Source organism: Oncorhynchus masou, chromosome 19 (assembly GCF_036934945.1).
Source record: "Oncorhynchus masou masou isolate Uvic2021 chromosome 19, UVic_Omas_1.1, whole genome shotgun sequence".
NCBI lineage: Eukaryota > Metazoa > Chordata > Actinopteri > Salmoniformes > Salmonidae > Oncorhynchus > Oncorhynchus masou.
In genome coordinates, this window is record NC_088230.1 from 36,084,423 (window position 1) to 36,109,424 (window position 25,002).

Sequence of the window (25,002 nt, forward strand, 5' to 3'; positions counted from 1 at the left end):
CAGTAAACACACAGTCCTCTAGGTGGATGGACTGTCAGCACTCAGTAAACACACAGTCCTCTAGGTGGATGGTCTGTCAGTACTCAGTAAACACACAGTCCTCTAGGTGGATGGATGGTCTGTCAGCACTCAGTAAACACACAGTCCTCTAGGTGGATGGATGGTCTGTCAGCACTCAGTAAACACACAGTCCTCTAGGTGGATGGATGGACTGTCAGCACTCAGTAAACACACAGTCCTCTAGGTGGATGGATGGACTGTCAGCACTCAGTAAACACACAGTCCTCTAGGTGGATGGATGGTCTGTCAGCACTCAGTAAACACACAGTCCTCTAGGTGGATGGATGGACTGTCAGCACTCAGTAAACACACAGTCCTCTAGGTGGATGGATGGACTGTCAGCACTCAGTAAACACACAGTCCTCTAGGTGGATGGATGGACTGTCAGCACTCAGTAAACACATGAACACACAGTTCTGTCATTCATCTCATAGCTGTAGGATAGTTTGACACAGAGGGTTTAAACGATGTTCAAATCCTGAACTGCATGTCATTCACCAAGTCTGGAACCAACGGGACCCTGAACAGCTTCTACCCACAAGACTGCTGAATAGTTAACCAAATCGCTACCTGGACTAATCTGCATTGACCCTTTTTTGCACAAATCGCTACCTGGACTAATCTGCATTGACCCTTTTTTTGCACTAATTATTTAGACTCCTCTGTAACCACAGCACTACGCGTACATCTATCTTGTTGCCAAGTCACTTCATCCCTACATACATGTACATATCTACCTCAATTATCTGTTACCCCAGCACATCAACTCAGTACTGATGCAAATATATCGTTGTTTTCCATCCCCCCCCTCCCCCCCCTCTGCATTGTTGGGAAGGGCCCATAAGCATTTCACTGTTAGTCTACACCTGTTATTTACAATGCAGGTGACAAAATCTAAACCATAACATGTATAATTTCTCTTCAGATTATGTTTGGAAACATTGTCCACTTAACAGAAGAACCTGCAACAAAATACAGAATCACACTTTTTAAAGGATAAAATAGTTTTATTTATAGTCTCATAGTAAAGGTAGGCCTCAACTTGCAAGACGATTGTTGGCAGTATGTACAACATACTTGTAATTTCCATGGAATGGAATCAGACAAAGATGATTTAGTTTACACTAATTATACCCTAAAAGGGGGGAGGGAGGGAGATCATTGAAAAGATATACATACACACATTTCCTAGAGACGCAAAATGCTTTTCTTTTTTTAACTTGGGGAGTCGCCGACATTAAGAGTTCACTGTGTAATTCACAACACCTTGACAGGGACGTCATTTTCTCCTCAAATTGAATAGAAAATGGGAACTACATTGACATTCATATCTATTTTATACCTTTGAAGCACAACTACAAGTGACAAATTTGTGAGAATACAAAATGCATAACATTTTTTGAGAACTTGAAAACATACAATCAATAACGTTTGTATTTATTTAAAACATGGAGATCACTGACTCAGCCACCTAAACTCATTCACTAGTTCAAGCTAAAAGACGGAAGGAATCTAGTCCTTTTTCCCAAAACATCAACGATTTTCTACAAAGGGGATTATATTGGTTTTAATTTCACCGCGTGTCAAAATGGAAAACTAATTCTATGGGCCTGAGGTGGGTTTCTATGGGCCTGAGGTGGGTTTTTCTTTCAGTTTTAGATCAATATTTAGCTTCAAATTCTTTTTGTGGAAAAAAAGTTGGTTTTAAAAAATGGTTTTAAAAAAAGGTAAGCTTCTCCAACAGACAGGACGACTCTTCTTGACCTGTGTAAATTCTAAAACAGACAAAGACAAAAAAACACAAAAAATAATAATAATATTTCAGCAGTGCTTGGAGGAGTACGCCTCTTCTCTCCGTAGCCTTCCACTGGGAGGAGAGAGTTTTGGATAGTTGACATTGCTGAGAGAGGAGAGGAAAGGGGAGAGATTGTTCTTCCTCTCGGCTGTCTTCCCTCCCTCCCTCTCCAGCGGATGGCGTGATGAAGAGACTTCAGGATAGACAGATCATGAGGGAAGGATTGGAGTCTTCACTATCCAGTGAGCACATCCAGAGAAAGAATGTAGTGGGAATTACAGGATAAGTACTGACTACTGGACCAGTACCCGTGCCTGCAGTACCCCTCCACACCAGGCGTGGCACTGTGGGCTTGCCCAGAGTCCTAGCTGGCCTCCACGCGGAGCTTCTTCCTGGGGGCTGGGGGTTCCTCTGGCTCGGACTCTGAGCTGGAGTCAGAGCCTCCGTCGAAAGCGGACACAGCGCTGCCTTTAGGGTTGGTGTACAGGCTGGTGTCTGAAGAACTGTAGCTGGCCTGGAGCTGCGTCGAACCCTTCACCTTCTCCAGGGCACGCACTGCAGGGGAAAAGAGAATGGGGAGAAGGAGAGGACAGAGAAAGGAAGGAAATAAACAAAGGGAGGAAAAAGAAAGAGGATGGAGGAGAGGGAGCAAGGGAGAATAAAGGAAAGGGTTGAGAAGATGAAGAGGTAAATGTAGAAGGCCAATGTCCAAATTTGACCCATAAGCAGACAAACACATCCTACAGAAACACGGTCCGTAGGTACGGTAGATTCTCTATCATACTCACCTTGCTGCTCCAGCAGTGCGTTCTGCCTCTTCAGGTCGTCGATGTCCTGCTGGTGGGTGTGGTTTTTCCTCCTCATGTACTGGATATAGTCCGTGGCTTTGTCTAGGATCTGAGCTCGGGACGCCTGTTTGATAGATTGCTGTTGGCAACAAAGGAAAAACTCAAATATGACACAAGAAAAGATGTCAGTGTCCTTATTAAAATCACATTTGCTAGCACAGCTACCATAACAACCTCCCTACACCAACCCCTCTAGCACAGCTACCATAACAACCTCCCTACACCGACCCCTCTAGCACAGCTACCATAACAACCTCCCTACACCGACCCCTCTAGCACAGACACCATAGCAACCTCCCTACACCGACCCCTTTAGCACAGCTACCATAACAACCTCCCTAACCGACCCCCCTCTAGCACAGCTACCATAACAACCTCCCTACACCGACCCCTCTAGCACAGCTACCATAACAACCTCCCTACACCGACCCCTCTAGCACAGACACCATAGCAACCTCCCTACACCGACCCCTTTAGCACAGCTACCATAACAACCTCCCTAACCGACCCCCCTCTAGCACAGCTACCATAACAACCTCCCTACACCGACCCCTCTAGCACAGCTACCATAACAACCTCCCTACACCGACCCCTCTAGCACAGCTACCATAACAACCTCCCTACACCGACCCCTCTAGCACAGCTACCATAACAACCTCCCTACACCGACCCCTTTAGCACAGCTACCATAACAACCTCCCTAACCGACCCCCCTCTAGCACAGCTACCATAACAACCTCCCTAACCGACCCCCCTCTAGCACAGCTTCCATAACAACCTCCCTACACCGACCCCTCTCTAGCACAGCTACCATAACAACCTCCCTACACCGACCCCCCTCTAGCACAGCTACCATAACAACCTCCCTACACCGACCCCTCTAGCACAGCTACCATAACAACCTCCCTACACCGACCCCTTTAGCACAGCTACCGTAACAACCTCCCTACACCGACCCCTCTAGCACAGCTACCATAACAACCTCCCTACACCGACGCCTCTAGCACAACTACCATAACAACCTCCCTACACCGACCCCTTTAGCACAGCTACCATAACAACATCCCTACACCGACCCCTCTAGCACAGCTACCATAACAACCTCACTACACCAACGCCTCTAGCACAGCTACCATAACAACCTCCCTACACTGACCCCTCTAGCACAGCTACCATAACAACCTCCCTACACCGACCCCTCTAGCACAGCTACCATAACAACCTCCCTACACCGACCCCTCTAGCACAGCTACCGTAACAACCTCACTACACAGCTACCATAACAACCTCCCTACACCGACCCCTCTCTAGCACAGCTACCATAACAACCTCCCTACACCGACCCCTCTAGCACAGTTACCGTAACAACTCTATACTATACTGACTGACCCATTGACCCTTACTGTAATACTACTGCTGTAAATCTAGCTTAAAACAGACTGAAAAGTGTCCTCGGACAGGCCCTCAATGTAATTATTTGGCTGCCCTCTCACAATGGTGGTGCAGTGTTCTCTCTCGAACCAGGCCACGCTGCCGACCCCCCCCCGGGCCACGCTGCCGACCCCCCCGGGCCACGCTGCCGACCCCCGGGCCACTATAATGCAGGCTAACAACCAGACCCTATACAGTGAATTAAGTTTCTAGGATGATTTAAACCACTAAATCCTGAAAAGGGAGAGAACGCGTCAAAATGGGACTAAAGCCCAGAATTATCCACATCCTTACACCTAACGATACTCAGACAGAACCCGAACCAAAACTATCACGAATGTGAACCTGCATAACGTTTCTATGCAGATCAAAAATTGTCCATTATTTTACAGTTTCTCAGAGTCGGTCACAGGAGAATGAATTCGAACCTTTCTATGAGGAGCCTGGCTTGAAGAGCAAGGACAGATCCACAATTCCTATAAAGATCAAACTATAATTCTTTTTTTTTTTTTTTTTTTTACATTCACAGCCTACCGGGGACCAGTGGGTTAACTGCCTTGTTCAGGGGCAGGATGACAGATTTGTACCTTGTCAGCTCGGGGATTCGATCCAGCAACCTTTCGGTAACTGACCCACCAGCTCAAACCACTAGGCTACCTGCTGCCCAAATATTCAAGTCTACAAGATCACCAGATAACTCCACAAACATTGGTAGTATAGTATTATTCACCCTGACACTAAAGTCTGTTTCCTGAACCACTTAAGTCAATGGATCCCCCCCTCATATATCCCCAATAAAGGCAGACTCAGGTAGACATACACAACTGGGAACAACTTCCTGCTCACAGACATCAACCAACATTGGTGGATAAATGAAGCTGTCTTACTTGGGGGGGAAAAATAAATAAAAAATGGGGGAAAAGTTGGGAAAAAAATTGTCACAGTTCCAGTCCTTCGGCTCTCCCAAAGGCACTGATGTGATAGTAGCTGGGTCTGGCCTGCTAAGATCATTGACTCTATATGAACCAGATCGTAGCTGGGTCGTGAACTAAGGCAGAATGTCGCTGGAGGGAAGAGTCCATTTTACAGCTCCTGACCAATTGTGCATTTCTTTTAACTGATCATAACTTTTTTTCTACGTTATTTTTCCATCATCGTTTGTGACCGAAAAGAGCTTCTGGACATCAGAGCAGCCATCACTAACCTCAATTTGGACCAGGACTTCTGCTTCAATGAGTTGGAGGTGAAAGAAATGCTGATTATCACTGATCAGGCTTAACTCCCCGACACTCAGTTACGGCGCACGGTTTCCCTGACGAGACGACGTCAGAGTGGATACATTTCTTCTACCCTCTGTTCTGGCGAAGTGCAATAACTGGAAAATAAACTGGATGAGCTCCGTTCAAGACTATCCTATCCACACTGCGCTAAATCTGTCGCTTTCAAGGAGCGGGACACTAATCCGGACGTTTCTAAGAAATCCCACTATGCCCTCCGACAAACCAACAAACAGGCAAAGCATCAATACAGGACTAAGATTGAATCATACTACACCGGCTCTGACAGAGCTTGCAAACTTGCAAACTATCCTGGATTACAAAGGGAAACCCAGCCACGAGCTGCCCAGTGAAGCGAGCCTACCAGAGGAGCGAAATACCTTCTATGCTCGCTTCGAGGCTGGCAATACTGAACCATGCATAAGAGCACCAGCTGTTCCGGACAACTGTGTGATGACGCTCGCCTTAGCCAATGTGAGGAAGACCTTTAAAACAGATTAACATTCACAAGGCAGTCAGGTGGATTTCCAGGGCGCTGACCAGCTGGTGTCGCCACTGACATTTTTAGCCTCTCCCTGACCCCATCTGTAATACATGTTTCAAGGAGACCACCATAGTCCCTGTCCCCAAGAACGCCAAGGCAACCTGTCTAAATGACTATGGCCCCATAGCACTCACATCAGTAACCATGAAATTCTTTGAAAGGCTCATATCAACACCATCATCCCTGGACCCTCTCCAACTCAGCCCCAACAGATCCACACACATCGCAATCTTTATTTCAGTCCATATTGTCCTCATCCACCTAGACAAAACGAATACCTACGTGAGAATGCTGTTCATTGACAATTGCTCAGCGTTCAACACCATAGTGCAATCCAAGCTCATCCCTAAGCTAAGGTCCCTGGGACTAAAAACATCCCTCTGCAACTTGATCCTGGACTTCCTGATGGGCCGCCTCCGGGTAGTGAGGGTAGGCAACAGCACAACCACTAGGTTGACGCTCAACACGGGGGCAAATCAGAGGTGCGTGCTTAGTCCCCTCCTGTACACCTGGTTCACCCACAACTAAGTGGCCATGCACGACTCAAACGCAATCATTAAGTTTACAGGCAACAATAGTGGTAGGCCTGATCACCGACGACGAGAGCCTACAGGGAGGAGATCAGAGAACCGGCAGCTTGGTGCCAACCTCTTCAACGTCAACAAGACAAAGGAACAAATCATGAACTACAGGAAACTGAGCACGCCCCCATCCACATCAACGGGGCTGTAGTGGAGCAGGTCGGGAGCTTCAAGTTACTCGGTGTGCACATCACTAAGAACCTATCATGGACTCATCAGATACACCGCTGTTACGGTTTATCCTATTGCTTAGTCACTTACACCCTTACTTATATGGACATAGACTACATGACCAAAAGTATGTGGACACCTGCTTGTCTCATTCCAAAATCACAGGCCATTATATGGAGTTGGTCCCCCCTTCGCAGGTTTAACAGCCTCCACTCTTCTGGGAAGGCTTTCCACTAGATGTTGGAACATTTCTGCGTGGACTTGCTTCCATTCAGCCACAAGAGCATTAGTGAGGTCCTACACTGATGTTGGGCCATTCGGCCTGGCTAGCAGTTGGCGTTCCAATTCATCACAAAGGTGTTCGATGGAGGCGAGGTCAGGGCTCTGTGCAGGCCAGTCAAGTTCATCCACACTGATTTCGACATACCATTTGGATCTCGCTTTCTGCACGGGGGCACTGTCATGCTGAAACAGGAAAGGGCCTTCCCCAAACATGGAAGCGCAGAATTGTTTAAAATGTCATTGTGTGCTGTAGCGTTACGATTTCCCTTCACTGGAACTAAGGGGCCTAACCCGAACCATGAAAAACAGCCCCAGACCATTATTCCTCCTCCACCAAACTTTACAGTTGGCACTATGCATTATTGGGGTAGGTAGCGTTCTTCTGGCATCCGCCAAAAACAGATTTGTCGGTCGGACTGCCAGATGGTGAAGTGTGATTCATCACTCCAGTTCCACTGCTCCAGAGTCCTATGGCGGCAAGCATTACACCATTCCAGCCGACACTTGGCATTGCGCATGGTGATCTTAGGCTTGTGTGCGGCTGCTCGGCCATTTCCGAACAGTTTGGAACTCAGTAGTGAGTGTTGTAACCCGAGGAGACCATTTTTCGACTCGCTATGCAGTCCCACTCTGTGACCTTGGGTGGCCTACCACGTTGGGGCTGAGCCGTTGTTGCTCCTAGAAGTTTCCACTTCATAATAACAGCACTTAGTTGACCGGGGGCAGCTCTAGCAGGGCAGAAATTTGATAAACTGAAATAGCCGAATACAGTAATTTGAAAGTGTGTCCACATACTTTCGTGTATATATAGTGTTTCTACCTCGTACCCATTGACTCGGTACGAATAACAATGAGACAAATAAAAATATGATTCATTGTTTAATATATGAACCCAATAAAAGGTGTCAGTGAAATGTCTTGCTTTTTCTTCAGTCTCTGCACAAACAAAAACATTTTTTCTTGTTTAAAAAAATAAAAATAAAAGAGTCCAGGCTGAAAGGATTGGCATTTAAAATATAAGCCCTTGAGGCACTACTTGCATCTGTAAACAGGAAGCGACCCAATTTTGTACGATCACGACAATGTAATTTGGCTGGGTCTACCTTGTACATTGACTAACTCGCCAACAGCCATCTGCAATAGCTAGCAGATCCATCACTTCTATTCGCCCCCCCCCTGTCCGAAAGCAATCTTGGTTACCAAGCGACCATAGTGTTATGATACACCAGTGTTTGGGGGGGGGGGGGGTCTTGTTGGTTGGTTGGTTTGAAAAGAAAAACAGCCCTCCATGTCAGATGTCAAAACAGGAAAAAGCTAAAGGTTTGCACACAACTTCCTGACACTAGCCTGTGTCCCAGTGTTTCTGGCTAGAACACATGTCTGGGTTGCGCACTCTCTTCTCCTCCACTCTCCATTCCCTCCCTCTTCCATGTCATAACTACCTATCTATTGAATACATTGAAGTAGCTATATTATCCGTGGCATTACCTTTGAAATATGAAGTACAGCAACATTACATCAAACATACATATCATATCAACACATTGCAATGCAATTACATTCACGTTGTTTATCCATATTGCATTCAAGGATACCCCTATCCCCCTCCCATCTCATTCACTCAGAATGGCAATAACAGGACCCAGAGCCATGTACTTAGAGTGTAAGGCTTCTGCATTATGAAGCATTAACATGACACTACAACATTCTATAGCAGCCATGTTAGAACCCCATTATCATGACACGACAACATTCTATAACAGCCATGTTAGAACCCCATTAACATGACACTACAACAATCTATAGCAGCCATGTTAGAACCCCATTAACATGACACTACAACATTCTATAACAGCCATGTTAGAACCCCATTAACATGACACTACAACATTCTATAGCAGCCATGTTAGAACCCCATTAACATGACACGACAACATTCTATAACAGCCATGTTAGAACCCCATTAACATGACACTACAACATTCTATAACAGCCATGTTAGAACCCCATTAACATGACACGACAACATTCTATAACAGCCATGTTAGAACCCCATTAACATGACACTACAACATTCTATAACAGCCATGTTAGAACCCCATTAACATGACACGACAACATTCTATAGCAGCCATGTTAGAACCCCATTAACATGACACTACAACATTCTATAACAGCCTTGTTAGAACCCCATTAACATGACACTACAACATTCTATAGCAGCCATGTAAGCTCTCCGTCAACATTACATGGCAATGCATTACATGAGGAATAGAATGTCCGCCTGCACTGGTCCCTGTTGACACTACAACATTCTATAGGACAGCCACCTGATGTAAGACAATGCATTACATGAGGAATAGAATGTCCAGAATGAAAATGATGATGCATTAACATGACACTACAACATTCTATAACAGCCAAGTTAGAACCCCATTATCATGACACGACAACATTCTATAACAGCCATGTTAGAACCCCATTAACATGACACTGCAACATTCTATAACAGCCATGTTAGAACCCCATTAACATGACACTGCAACATTCTATAGCAGCCATGCTAGAACCCCATTAACATGACACTGCAACATTCTATAACAGCCATGTTAGAACCCCATTAACATGACACTACAACATTCTATAGCAGCCATGTCAGAACCCCATTAACACTGAGTGCGGAATATTTAAACAATGATACGTAACTGAACATCTAGAAATTAATTTAAAAAATATATATATTTTTTTAATTATTTTTTTTTAATAAATAAAGTGTCCCAACTTGAAATACATGGCTCTGGATGCAAAACACTCCCCTCCCCAAAATGATCCCCCCTCCCTAAGAGATTTGGGTTTTTACCTCTCTACCAACCTTTTCCCCTTGCAAGGCGGGCACGGAATCTCGCAGGCTGTGAAAGCTGTCTTTGATGTGATCCCTACGCTTGCGCTCCAGTGCATTGTGGTGTGCTCGTTTGTCAGCCTGCAATGAGAGAGTCACAGGGGAGGGGGGAGGCTTTAGCAGGGGAGGGGGGAGGTCTCCAGCGAGGTTTGGACTGACAGGGGGACAGGAAAAACACACACACCAAGCTTCTGCGACCAACTGTTCTCCGTAATCCCCACCACCACCAGCTCAGCGTTCTGTGTTTGAGAGCGTGCACCAGGTTGAGGACCTGACCCGTCCGGCCAGCCAAGACAGGACAGGACATGGCGAGTTGGTGAGGCAGCAAAGGAGATGTTCATGGAGGAAACTGACTGACACCTTAGAGATCATCCTATAACAATTCATATGGATCTAGAGTACGCATTTATGATTCTATTCTACGGTGCTCTTTATTTCTACAACCGGTAGATTAACACTGGCACCACCGCCACGACGACCCCCCTACAGTGATTAGAACTGACCCCAGTGCAGCTACAACTGTGTGAGTAAACATGCAGAACACTTTAGACCAGGGCGAGTAGTGGGTGTGGTGACCTAGATAAAGCCCATGGGGGGGGGGGAGACTAACCCTATTCAGATGAGGTGGGTAAATTGGTGACATCGTGTTTTAGTATTACAGTTCCTAATTTGCCTACACCTGACAACTCGGCCTCACTGACAAGCGACTAGGAGTTCTGCTCTGGGTTAGGAGTGTTTCGTAATCCCCGGAAGCTTTGTATTAACCACTGTATCGCGAAGGACAGTATTTATTTATTCTTATTTAACTAGGCATTTGGATTGATTCATTTACAGATTTAGGTGCGTTCTTATACAGTGAAATGAGTCTTAAAGAATCCATTTTGTCGCTACGCATCGTTACGGCCTACCAGCGTTTTGAGCTCTGCTGCAGCGAGACTGTGGTTTGAGCTCATTTTATATACTCAGAGTGGACAAAACATTAGGAACACTTGCTCTTTCCATGACCTAGACTGAGCAGGTGAAAGTTAAGAACCCTTATTCATGTCACATTTCAAAATCAGTGTAGATGTAGGGGAGGAGACTGGTTAAATAAGGATTTTTAAGCCTTGAGACATGGATTGGGTATGTGTGCCATACACAATCCATGATTGATCAGATTCCTAAAGATTGGAAAGCTGCCACGGTCATCCCACTCTTCAAAAGGGGGAGACACCCTAGACCCAAACTGTTACAGACCTATATCCATCCTACCCTGTCTTTCTAAGGTCTTCGAAAGCCAAGTTTACAAACAGATTGAACCGACCATTTAGAATCGCACCATACCTTCTCCACTATGCAATCTGGTTTCAGAGCTGGTAATGGGTGCACCTCAGTCACGCTCAAGGTACTAAATGATATAACCTCCATCGATAAGAGACATTACGGTGCAGCTGTATTCATCGACCTGGCCAAGGCTTTCGACTGTCAATCACCACATTCTTATCAGCAGGCTCAACAGCCTTGGTTTCTCAAATGACTGCCTCTCCTGGTTCACCAGCTACTTCTCTGATAGAGTTCAGTGTGTCAAATCGGAGGGCCTGTTGTCCAGACCTCTGGCAGTCTCTATGGGGGTGCCACAGGGTTCAATTCTCAGGCCGACCTTTTCTCTGTATATATCAACGATGTCGCTCTTGCTGCGGGTGATTCCCTGATCCACCTCTACGCAGACGACACCATTCTGTATACATCTGGCACTTCTTTGGACACTGTGGTAACTAACCTCCAAATGAACTTCAACGCCATACAACACTCCTTCCGTGGCCTCCAACTGCTCTTAAATGCTAGTAAAATGAAATGTATGTTTTTTTAACCAATTGCTGTCTCCACTCGCATCACTACTCTGGACGGTTCTGACTTTGAATATGTGGACAACTATAAATACCGAGGTGTTTGGCTAGGACTGTAAACTCTTCTTCCAGACTCACATTAAGCATCTCCAATCCAAATTTAAATCTAGAATTGGCTTCCTATTTCACAACAAAGCCTCCTTCACTCATGCTGCCAAACATACCATCCTACCAATCCTTGACTTCGGCGATGTCATTTCCAAAATAGCCTCAAACACTCTACTCAGCAATTTGGATGCAGTCTATCACAGTGCCATCCATTTTGTCACCAAAGCCCCATATACCACCCACCACTGCGACCTGTATGCTCTCGTTGGCTGGTCCGCGCTACATATTTGTCTCCAAACCCACTGGTTACAGGTCATCTATAAGTCTTTGCTAGGTAAAGCTCCGCCTTATCTCAGATCACTGGTCACCATAGCAACACCCACTCGTAGCATACGCTGCAGCAGGTATATTTCACTGGTCACCCCCAAAGCCAACACCTCCTTCGGCCGCCTTTCCTTCCAGTTCTCTGCTGCCAATGACTGAAACTTACATCTCCCTCACTAACTTTAAGCGTCAGCTGTCAGAGCAGCTTACTGGTCGCTGCAGCTGTACACATCGCATCTGTAAATAGCCCATCCAACTACCTACCTCATCCCCATATTTGTTTTTGTGCTCTTCTGCACACCAGTATTTCTACTTGCACATATATCACTCGTGTGAGCCTATTCATTGCTGTACCTCCTTACTCCATTTGCACACACTGTATACAGATTTTCTAGTGTGTTATTGACTTCATGTTTGTTTATTCCATGTGTAACTCTGTTGTTGTTTGTGTCGCACCGCTTTGCCTTATCTTGGCCAGGTCGCAGTGAGTAATTGTTCTCAACTGGTTAAATAAAACATTTTTTAAGAAGAGGCTGAATGGGCAAGACAAAATATTTATGTGCCTTTGAACGGGGTATGGTAGTAGGTGCCAGGGTACCGGTCTGTGTCAAGAACTCATACGCAGCTGGGTTTTTCACACTCAACAGTTTCCCGTGTGTATCAAGAATGTTCCACCACCTAAAGGACATCCAGCCAATTTGACAACTGTGGAAAGTATTGGAGTCAACATGGGCCAGCATCCCTGTGGAATGGTTGACACCTTAGAGTCCATGCCCCAACGAATTAAAGCTGTTCTGATGGCAGGGGGGGTGCAACTCAATATTAGGAAGGTGATTCGAATGTTTAGTATACTTTGTATCCCTCGTCATCTCAAGTGTTTCCTTTATTCTGACAGGTGTGTAATGTGTGTATGTAGAGAGTGCGTTCGACACCTTGTACAGTCCACGCCCCGACAAATTGAGGCTGTTCTGAGGGCAGGGGGGTGCACTCTGTGTATAGTCTGTTGTTCTGAACACAAACCTACTAATTATCCCTGTGATCTGCAATCTAGTGTCTACGCAAACAGTCTTCATCTCTCTATAGCCTAGACACAGAAGCATCCTGTGGGGATCATCTACCTAAACAACTAGTGTTGTTGCACGTCTCTCTGTAGGCCGAGAAAGACCTACAACAACACAGACACTCCTCCCTCTGGCCTCTCTCAGGCACTCCATACTGCTGCCAGGGCCTCCGTTGAATCATCTACCTAAACACAGTCTGAATCCCAAAATGGCACACTGTTCCCTAAGTAGTACACTACTTTTGACCAGGGACAATAGGGCGCTGGTCAAAAGTAGTGCACTATCTAGGGAATGGGGTTCCATTTGGGACGCAAACAGTCATTTCATGTCTCTTTACACCTGACCAAGTCGGGCGTGCTAAACCCCTCCCAGTCAGGCGTGCTAAACCCCTCCCAGTCAGGCGTGCTAAACCCCTCCCAGTCGGGCGTGCTAAACCCCTCCCAGTCAGGCGTGCTAAACCCCTCCCAGTCGGGCGTGCTAAACCCCTCCCAGTCAGGCGTGCTAAACCCCTCCCAGTCAGGCGTGCTAAACCCCTCCCAGTCAGGCGTGCTAAACCCCTCCCAGTCAGGCGTGCTAAACCCCTCCCAGTCAGGCGTGAGTTCATTAAGCTTTAGTATTCTGATCACAGGGTTCTGATAGTGGAATCCCGAACGCATCATGCATCTACATTTAATTGGGTCTACCGGGTCCACAGTGTGTCTGGATTCTCTTTCCCAGCGCTATATTCAAATGTCAGTATGCATTCTACAAAACTGTGGACAGGCAAAATATGATAAAACAACTGATGGCAGTAGCTAACTACTGTAGCGAACTAACCAGCTAACCTCTGTAGCTAGCCAACAAGCTAGCAAGCAACGCTAAAGGCACTGCAAACAGGTTAGCATAACTCTAGTCAAAAACATTATAATTTTTATGAATATTAGCTAGCATTTAAGGCAAACACATTCCTCACAAGCTATGAAAGTATTTCCTCCAACGTTATACTATAAAGGGGCCTCTCGGTCCCAAAACGTACATTTTATTGAGACGGGGGGGGGTTGATGTTGTCGCCCACCCTATGCACTTACGGTAGCCTGATTGCGACTGATTGCGACAGACTGAGGAGAAATCCGCACACAATGCATCCCCGACTACCTTCTAAGGTGGTCAGACAGATCTGAACACAACCGGACCACGAAGTGACTTTTGTGCGTCAAGACCAGTCTTTTCAAATGGCATCTTGGAATTCTGATAGCAGAAGCCGCATGTAAGTGTCAAGTGTCGACACGACCAAAGTCAGGCCTGTCAGACCCTCTCCGCCAGGCCTGTCAGACCCTCTCCGCCAGGCCTGTCAGACCCTCTCCGCCAGGCCTGTCAGACCCTCTCCGCCAGGCCTGTCAGACCCTCTCCGCCAGGCCTGTCAGACCCTCTCCGCCAGGCCTGTCAAACCCTCTCCGCATCTGCATCTATCACAAATAACTTTATTAGAGCATCAAACTGACTTGTTTTCCTCTATATAGTGGGCCCGTTGATCGTTGCCAGTTCAAATTTCAATGTGCGGAAAAGAAACCCTCTCCTTCCACTGTAAACCCTCACAGCGTTTTAGCCTTCAGCTCAGGTCATAGATTTACAAAAATGGCCACCTGCCCATCTCACATGACTAGGGATAGGCCCAGAGTAGAGCAGCCAATCACCTGCAGCAGCACTAGTTTAACTTGTTTCAGGCCAGGCAACAGTAGGTCCCACAAAGGTTCCTGACTGACTCATTTATAATCCTATGCATCATAACGAAACTAAAAGGTACTAGCCAAATGTCAGATGCAAATGGCACCATGAAAGGTTACGAGAAAAGGTGTTGGTTTAGATCCAACTTGCCTGGAGTCGACAGGGTTAAGACAGTGACTGAGTAACATTACCATAGAACGCCCCATGAAAACCACCACCAACTCTCTCCATGACAAGTTATTAGAGGAATGCATAAAGAGTCTGGGACTAACCCAGACTAGGTCCGGGATACAGCAGCTGTCCACTGCCCAATAGTTTGGCCTAGGGTCTGGATCACGTAGTTTTTACGTGTGGCTTTCAATGGTTTTCCCACGGTAGACTGCGAAGAGCAGGTAAATGTTGAACTGGAATGACATAACGCACTGAGAAGTTACCAGTCCGTATGGACCAGCGACTGACGAGATCCACTGGCACAGCACATGTTTACAGGCCTTGGGCCATCGTTAATATCAGGCCCCTGTAAATGCATTAGGGCCTATAAAGAGCAACTGTAAAGTAGCTCAGGCTCCAAAATGGCTGCCGTAATAGCTGAACCCTGTAAGATGATCCAGTGGTATCAGAAAACAGTGTAATGCACGCTAGGCATTAGTTAACATTTGAAATGTTGTTATCTCGGACACTCTAACGACAACATTTTGCTTGATGTTGATGCATATCCATTGAGTTAGACATTTCCAAATAAAGAGAAGAAAAGAGCATCGCATTTGGTTCATCAAATATCACCACATCATCTGATCATAAAACTCACAGAGGTCGCTTTTACTCCTACCTACATGCAGATACAACCTCAATTACCTGGTACCCCTGCACAATGAATCTGTACCGGTACTCCTTGTATATAAGCCTCGTTATTGTGTTACTATTACCTATTATTTACTTCTATAGAGCAAATGTATTACTTTTTAAAACACTGCATTGATGGGAAAGGGCGTGTAATAGGGCTGGGGCGGTAATACCATATTTTATGACGTACCGAGTTTGATGCAGGGACCAGTTTGGGTTTTTACTTTAGCTTCTATACCGTATTTTAATGTTTTGTTTGTTAAATGTGATACACCAGGTGTAATGTCAATTTCTATAGTTTACTTCGCTACTTGAGTAATGTCTCTCTGCTCTTTCTCTCCGTGCCACTTTCCACACAGACCTAGCCACATCCCGTCTCTCAAGGAACGATTTTGATGTTCCTCGACCACGAGTCACTTGTGTTCAGTCTACATGGTCAATGCAGCACATACCACAACGTTGATGACAACAATGTTGTTTTCACTTTTGCTTATTAATATAAATCCACTAGTGTTCTATAATGACACTATTAGTTTGTGTTTCATACATCAGCAAACAGCTAGTTTGTCTTTTCTTAGCAAGTTGCCCTAAATATTGTTAGCTGTTAATGCTAATAGCTAGCTAGCTAATAAATGTACTGAGTAAGAGCATATGTAGCTATCTAATACAGCCTGACAATACCAGTGATGTTATAGACCTAAATCAGCATGTCGTTTATGCAACAGTATCTTCTAAATCAGAGGAATATGCAAAGCAAGAATATGTTGGCTACATGAAGTAGCTAAGAGAAAACACGCAATGTAGCCAAAGCTTATCGGGTCCCCTAGGAAACACTTTAGTTCCTACCCTGTCACAATAAGTCCTCTCTGGCATTTCAACTCGTCGTCATCTCGAACACTGTATTCAAAGTGCCTACTATTACATTCTAACTCTAGAATTAGAATAGTCATTCTATTTCCATGATTCCAACAGTTTGGCTCTATAATTCGCAAGTCAAATCTCAATTGCAACATTTGGTTAAAAATAAGTCCTAGATGATTTGCTCATATCGTGCAGCCCGACGTGGCAGTGTGGAAAACATCTCTACTGAGCAGTGGTGTAACGTACTTAAGTAAAAAATACTTCCAAGTACTACTTAAGTAGTTTTTTGGGGGGTATCCGTACTTTACGACTTCTATTTTTGACAACTTTTACTACACTTTACTTTTTACTTCCTAAAGAAAATACTGTATTTTTTACTCCATGCATTTTCCCTGACACCTAAAAGTACCCGTTACATTTTGAATGATTAGCAGGACAGGAAAATGGTCCAATTCACACACTTGACCAGGGATGTTCTCTTGACATCTACTGCCTCTGATCTGGTGGACTCACTAAACAGAGAACATCCCTGGTCATCTACTGCCTCTGATCTGGTGGACTCACTAAACAGAGAATATCCCTGGTCATCTACTGCCTCTGATCTGGTGGATCTGTCATCCCTGTGCCTCTGACTGGAGGACTCACTAAACAGAGAATATCCCTGGTCATCTACTGCCTCTGATCTGGTGGACTCACTAAACAGAGAATATCCCTGGTCATCCCTACTGCCTCTGATCTGGAGGACTCACTAAACACACATGCTTTGTTTGTAAATGATGATGTTTGTAAATGAGTGTTGGGAGTGTGCCCCTGGCTATCCATAAATACTTTTAAAAAACAAGAAAATTATCTCATGTGGTTTGCTTAACATAAGGAATTTGAAATGATTTATACTTTTGATACTTAATTTATTTAAAACCAAATACTTTGAGACTTTTACTCAGGTCGTATTTCACCGGTCATCTTTACTTCTGTGTGTGACACTTCAGGACATTTATCACCACTAAAACTGAGTGCAAGAAATGCAGAAATTATACGTGCTGAAATTTGTTTTGGTTGAATTGAACAGTATAAACTCAGAATGGAGAAAGACATTGAAATCATTGAGAATGTATGCTTCCACCCCTGGGTTTCCACCCCTGGGATAACTACTCACTACTCATAAAGCACCCTGGGATCACTACTCACTACTCATAAAGCACCCTGGGATCACTACTCACTACTCATAAAGCACCCTGGGATCACTACTCACTACTCATATAGCACCCTGGAATCACTACTCACAAAGCACCCTGGAATCACTACTCACTACTCATATAGCACCCTGGAATCACTACTCATATAGCACCCCGGAATCACTCCCTACTACTCATAAAGCACCCTCACAAAGCACCCTGGGATAGCACCCTGGAATCACTACCTACTCTCCCTACTACTCATAAAGCACCCCGGGATCACTCCCTACTACTCATAAAGCACCCCGGGATCGCTCCCTACTACTCATAAAGCACCCCGGGATCGCTCCCTACTACTCATAAAGCACCCCGGGATCGCTCCCTACTACTCATAAAGCACCCCGGGATAAAGCACCCGATCACTCCCCTACTACTCATAAAGCACCCTGGGATCAAACAACCTGGGATCACTCCTCCCTACTACTCATCATAAAGCACCCTGGGATCATAAAGCACCCTGGAATCACTACTCAAAGCACCCTGGGATCACTCCTCCCTACCTACTCAAAAGCACCCCGGGATCTGGGCTCCACCCTACTAAAAGCACCCTGGGATCACTACTCATAAAGCACCCTGGGATCACTACTCCCTACTACTCATAAAGCACCCTGGGATCACTACTCATAAAGCACCCTGGGATCACTACTCATAAAGCACCCTGGGATCACCACTCATAAAGCACCCTAGGATCACCACTCATAAAGCACCCTAGGATCACCACTCATAAAGCACCCTGGGATCACTACTCCCTACTACTCATAAAGCACCCTGGGATCACTACTCCCTACTACTCATAAAGCACCCTGGGATCACTACTCCCTACTACTCATAAAGCACCCTGGGATCACTACTCCCTACTACTCATAAAGCACCCTGGGATCGCTCCCTACTCACCCTGGGATCACTACTCCCTACTACTCATAAAGCACCCTGGGATCACTACTCCCTACTACTCATAAAGCACCCTGGGATCACTACTCCCTACTACTCATAAAGCACCCTGGGATCACTACTCCCTACTACTCATAAAGCACCCTGGGATCACTACTCCCTACTACTCATAAAGCACCCTGGGTTCACTCACTACTCAAAGCAAATGTTGAACTTTTCGTTCTCAAACTAAAAATACAATCTTTTAAAAAAAGAATTAAATACCGTGATAATATTTTGGCCATATCGCCCAAGTCCTAGCGTGCAAGTAAGCATTTCACTGTAAAGTCTACGCCTGTTGTATTCAGAGCATGTGATGCTTCTCAATGGCTCTGTTTCAGATGATGCTAGTTAGCTTAGCTAGACCTATCACTTCCATTCTATTCTTCCCTCAGAACATAAACATTACAGTGCCTTCAGAAACTATTCACACCCCTCGACTTTTTCCACATCTTGTAGTGTTACAGCCGGAAATTAAAATGGATTACATTTCGATTTTTGGGGGGCCACTGGCCTACACACAATCCCCTATAATTTCAGTGGAATTGTTTAAAAACACTTTTACAAATTTAAAGCTGAAATGTCTTGAGTCAATAAGTATTCAAAGTGTTTGTAATGGCAAGCCTAAATAAATTCAGTGACATAAGTTGCATGGACTTTCTGTTTCAACAAGGTACTAAAGTAATACTGCAAAAAATGTGGCAAAGCAATTAACTTTTTGTTCTGAATGCAAAGAGTTATGTTTGGGACAAATCCAATACAACACATTACAGAGTACCACTCCATATTTTCAAGCATAGTGGTGGCTGCATCATGTTATGGGTATGCTTGTAATCTGCTTGAAAATCTATGGCAAGACTTGGAAATGGTTGTCTAAGATCCACCTTGACAGAGCTGGAAGAATTTTAAAAAGAATAATGAGCAAATATTGTACAATCCAGGTGTGGAGATCTCTTAAGAGACTTAACCAGAAAGACCCACAGCTGTAATCACTGCCACAGGTGATTCTAAAATGGATTGTGTGAATACTTATGCAATACTTTGGGGCGGCAGGGTAGCCTTGTGGTTAGAGCATTGGACTAGTAAGCGAAAGGTTTCAAGTTCGAATCCCCGAGCTGACAAGGTACAAATCTGTCCTTCTGCCCCTGAACAGGCAGTCAACCCACTGTTCCCAGGCCGTCATTGAAAATAAGAATTTGTTCTTAACTGACTTGCCTAGTAAAATTTAAAAAAAAATCATTTTCAATACAAAAACATGTTTTCACCTCGTCATTATGGGTTATTGTGTGTAAAAAAACAACAACTTTTAAGTCCGGTTGGAACACAAAATGTGGAACAAGTCAAGAGATATGAATACTTAAGGTACATAATCTCCAGGTGCTGCCTAAGTACAGTAATAGGCTGCGTCGGCATAGTGCTCTGGTCAAAAGTAATATATATATATGGAATAGGGTGCTATTGGGGACGCAGAAAGAGCAGACTACATTAGTATAGTAGAGTAACTGCCCTCCGAGCTAACCCAGTGACACCCTGCATTGTAGCTTCAAAACTATGTTGTCTGTCTTGTGCTGCTCTCAATATCACTCAGGACAGACTCATGGTGCCAATACACTCCTCCCCCCTTATACCCACTATGCCCAGTTATGACATCCAGTCCGTCCCACTTCCTAAAGATCTTCCTCAGCGACTAGGTGGGCCCCAATGGAGGAGGGGGAGGGAGGGGGGGTTGGGGTGTTAACGGAGCGATTGTTTTATGGTTGCTTGAAAGTGATGTGCTAAACTCAGACCAATTGTTCTGATAGTCCAATCCCCAAACAGTCCTACATTTAAGGATAACCTACATAATTGATTTGAATATCACATAGAAATTTGAAAATATTTGGAAATAAACCTAGCCAAATATGACAAAAGCCCTGCCTAAACTAGAAGTATATTTATTATTTTTGACATAACATTCTGCAGCTAAATGTTAATCAAGTCCATCAGAATCAGTTTGCTAAAGACTGCCTCGCTGACAAGGGAAAAACATTACGTACTGTTATGCAAAAGTATGTCGTGCAGCGAGCCTGTGTTTATTTCGCCGGTATGCGACGCGGCTACGTCATGCCTTTAGCCTGCCAGCAGCCCGGTCAGTGGCCTGTCGAGTGAAGATGGCACTAATCACTAGCTCGCTGAAACAGACAGGAAAACATCTCCCTGCTCTCTCCCTTCCCGACGAGACGACGGCGTCATTTACTAAAACAGTTACTGAGCTGAAGCCGTAGCTAGCGTAATGAATTTCCATTTGAAAAATATCGAATTTTATATTTAAATTACAATAGTCACGTCATGATTAAAACATGACCTAGAAGTGCATTTAGAAAAGACGCTTCTGGTCGAGAACGGCATTCCGAGGTTTGACTTTTTTTTACGCCGACTGTGGCTCGAGCTGCTGCTTTAGCAGAAGGCTTTATTCTAAATATATAATAGATTTCGTGTGTCTCTAAATTCCTACGACCGCGTATGGGATGGGGATACCCTTCAATGCATGGATAAAATGATCTGTGCAAATGCAAACCTTGATGGATATATTGCATACATTATGTAAAGGGTAAATCATAGTTGTGACACGACAGTGCCAGCGCCTATAGAAACCTCCAGCGTTCAGCCAACTCCGTGTATTCTGTCTGCTAGTTACATCCTCCTTGTTATTGAAGAGTGTGTGGCTAACTTTGCATGCTAGTAAACAACTACTAAGCTTGATATCATTTTCGCTCACTAACTGCAGGAAACCCCTTCTGTTCAGCCACCCGCACCCATCCCTTGCCAAGTTTGTGTAAGGCAAAAAAATATCATATACATTATATTTTTTTTAGCCAGATATTATCATGGCCTTAATTACAATACATTTGATAGAATTCCAATACATTTTTGGGACATATTTAACACTTCATTACCCACCACATTGTGATATCTCGATGGGTCTTCCTGTAAAAAAGAAACAGAACAGAAAAGTACGATTGTAGCCACGATTCCATGTAGCTTCAGCCAGCCAACTTAGTTAACAGTACACTGTAACCCAATTATTGCAGCAAACCCAATGCAAAGAATATATATATTTATAACGCTAGCAAGTGAACATAATACATTTCTGAGCCAGAGCTACTAGCTGACCTATCTAGCTATTGTAGTTAACCTTTTAAAGGCTGTTGATCTTCTTGTGGATGTCGTTAGTTCAACAGGCGTTTTCATTGATTACTAGCTAGCAAACTAACTACATACAGTAGCTAGTAAAGTAGCGAAATAAACATTTACTCACGTCGCTATCGACTTCGATATCATCGTTATCACTCATTCTTATGTGAAACGGTGGATTTTAAATGAAAAGGGTAGCCTAGTTCACAACATGAAACAAACGCCTAACGATAAAGCAAATGCACAAACAGACTAAATAACGTTACTCTCCCTGCAGTCAATAACGAAAGAAACGAGCTTCAACGAACTATATTTATACGTGACTTGTCTACACCAACAGCAACCGTTCCACGACACGCCTGCGACGCTGGACGGGTGTGTAGGATTTGTAGTTTCTTGTACGATAATAACAAACGACTCTCAAATATCAGTGGATTGTCTATTAACTACATTTCCCACAGGTTAAAAAAAAATGCCGCGCGTCAGAATAACGTCAACATAATTATATTTACCTCGCGGTGTACCCTGGGATGTGTAGTCTAGATAATAGCTGCGTCAGTGGGGCCGCGATTGAGACACGTGGATCGTTACAATAGTTTTTAGAAATCGGCCTATCTCATAACGTCAACGCTGAATACTATCTTCTTTCTTTCTTTGTGACACATGTTATACAAATGTTTAATAAGTATGAAAATGAGTATTACCACTAATACCACTCTTTCCTCTACAGCGGTGCATTGCATTGCATCTATTAAAGACTGCTGATTGAATGAGTTTCAAAAATTAAGTTTTGAATGTTTCCTTATTTGAAATTAATGTATTTTTCATTAAGATCAACTACACTCATTTCATTAAGGTCAACTACAGGTGCTTAGTAGAACCATGCAGTGTTCTTTGGTTTGTCCCTATATGGAACCCTTTTTGGTGCCGGGTAAAGAACCCCCTTAAAATATGGTTCTACCTAAAAACCCTCTATGTAGGGTTCTTCCTAGAACCGTGTATTAAGGGTTCTACCGAGAACCCTTTATCTTTGGAGAGTTCTTCCAAGATCTCTCTATAAACAGTTCCAACAGCCTCACTAGCCTTTAAAATATATATTTTTTTTTATATTTTATGACATTACATTATTACAAGGCCTTTCTATGAGTGCCTAGTTATACACCTAACACAGTGGTGTTAGGAATCTCCTGGTTTACAGGCCACATCAGGCCTGCAAGTCACATTATTCTGCATTGCAAAGTGATGTGTAATTCATATTGGAATGCTGCCAGAGTTAGGCTATCTAACAAGTGGAATTATTAATCACCTGCAACCTGCATTCAGAATTTTCCTGCAATAGAGCATACTGGGAAATATTATATATGGGTTTATGTAGAACCCTTTTTGCCTTCCAAGGAATCCTTCTTGCGTTCCAAAGAATCATCAAAGAACCCTTTCTTTCAAACACAGTTCTTAGGATGTTAAAGCTTCTAGGTAGAACCCGTTGCCTTACAAAGAATCCATGTCTTCCAAAAAAGTGTTCTTCTGATCAAAACAGTTCTCGGTAGAACCCTATCCCTCTGCAAATAACCATTTTGGAACCCTTTTTTTCTAAGAGTGAATTCAACTCCCCTTCTCCATATAAAGTTTGTGGGGGCATCCCTGCCACTGAGCGAATAGGGAATAATCTAGGCTTTTTTTCTCTCTACAAATTGTGCTATAGATAAAGACCTTACACAGTGGATTATTTGAGCTGCTACAATAGTGGATCAGCAAATCTGTAAAAACAAGCAGCGGGAGACAGTACCCATTCCCCAGCAGGTCAGGAGGGCAGCTGCCAATGACACCCCCACCAAGTGGTTTTAGCGTTCTAAGGCACTGCATCTAAGTGCTAGAGGTGCCATTACAGACCCTGGTTTGATTCCAGGCTGTATCACAAACGGCCATGATTGGGAGTCCCACAGGGCGGTGCACAATTGACCCAGCGTCGTCCGGGTTAGGGTTTCCGGGTAGGCTGTCATTATAAATATGAATTTGTTCTTAACTGACTTGCTTCGATAAATTTAAAAAAACACGTACACACCCGCAGTGGCCTCACTCTCTCCTTATCCCTGTCCCACAGCAGCAGCAGCGTACACAAGGCTGTGGACTAAACAGGGTCACCCAGTTAGAGGGCCATAGAGGCGTGACAGTAGAGCCAATTTAGAGGGATGACAACACAAAAAGGTCATAATAATGCATTTAGGCAATGCTGCAGGAACTATTCTACACCTGCATCCCAAATGAAACCAAAGGGCTTCTGGCAACAAAAAAAGAATGCACTGTCTAGGGAATAGGGTACCATTTGAGACTCAGCCTATCTTCCTCTGTTCTGTATGTACCACACCAGGGGGAGGCAGAGGGCCAGAGGGACATGTGCGATTCTTGACAGGAGGAGCACGTTCGTTTACAAAATGTAGTTGTTCAGCTATCTTGATTTTTTTAAAATATGATTTGAATGTTGTTCCATAGTCCAGTACTGAATATAACAGCTGTAGTTCAGTACTGAATATAACAACTGTATTTCAGTCCTGAATATAACAGCTGTAGTTCAGTACTGAATATAACAGCTGTAGTTCAGTACTGAATATAACAGCTGTAGTTCAGTACTGAATATAACAGCTGTAGATCAGTACTGAATATAACAGCTGTAGTTCAGTACTGAATATAACAGCTGTAGTTCAGTACTGAACACAACAATATAACAGCTGTAGTTCAGTACTGAATATAACAGCTGTAGTTCAGTACTGAATATAACAGCTGTAGTTCAGTACTGAATATAACAGCTGTAGTTCAGTACTGAATATAACAGCTGTAGTTCAGTACTGAATATAACAGCTGTAGTTCAGTACTGAATATAACAGCTGTAGATCAGTACTGAATATAACAGCTGTAGTTCAGTACTGAATATAACAGCTGTAGTTCAGTACTGAATATAACAGCTGTAGTTCAGTACTGAATATAACAGCTGTAGATCAGTACTGAATATAACAGCTGTAGATCAGTACTGAATATAACAGCTGTAGTTCA

General features: G+C 44.2%; 1 protein-coding gene across 3 annotated transcripts; it reads right to left on the bottom strand.

The window, feature by feature from the left end:
• Nucleotides 1-1,046: 1,046 nt before the first annotated feature.
• Nucleotides 1,047-22,311, bottom strand: LOC135506231 (protein max-like). 3 transcript variants are annotated; one of them, XM_064925753.1, is made up of 5 exons: nucleotides 22,079-22,310; nucleotides 21,721-21,747; nucleotides 9,862-9,969; nucleotides 2,644-2,782; nucleotides 1,047-2,410 (listed from the first exon to the last, which is right to left on the bottom strand). In XM_064925753.1, the coding sequence occupies exons 1-5, from the start codon at nucleotides 22,112-22,114 to the stop codon at nucleotides 2,220-2,222; spliced, it is 501 nt and encodes a 166-aa protein (XP_064781825.1). In that variant the 5' UTR covers nucleotides 22,115-22,310; the 3' UTR covers nucleotides 1,047-2,219. The 3 variants fall into 3 exon arrangements, with proteins under 3 accessions (XP_064781825.1, XP_064781823.1, XP_064781826.1); XM_064925751.1 differs by having other exon boundaries at nucleotides 9,850-9,969; nucleotides 22,079-22,307; XM_064925754.1 differs by lacking the exon at nucleotides 21,721-21,747 and having other exon boundaries at nucleotides 9,850-9,969; nucleotides 22,079-22,311.
• Between the last annotated feature and the right edge of the window lie 2,691 nt (nucleotides 22,312-25,002).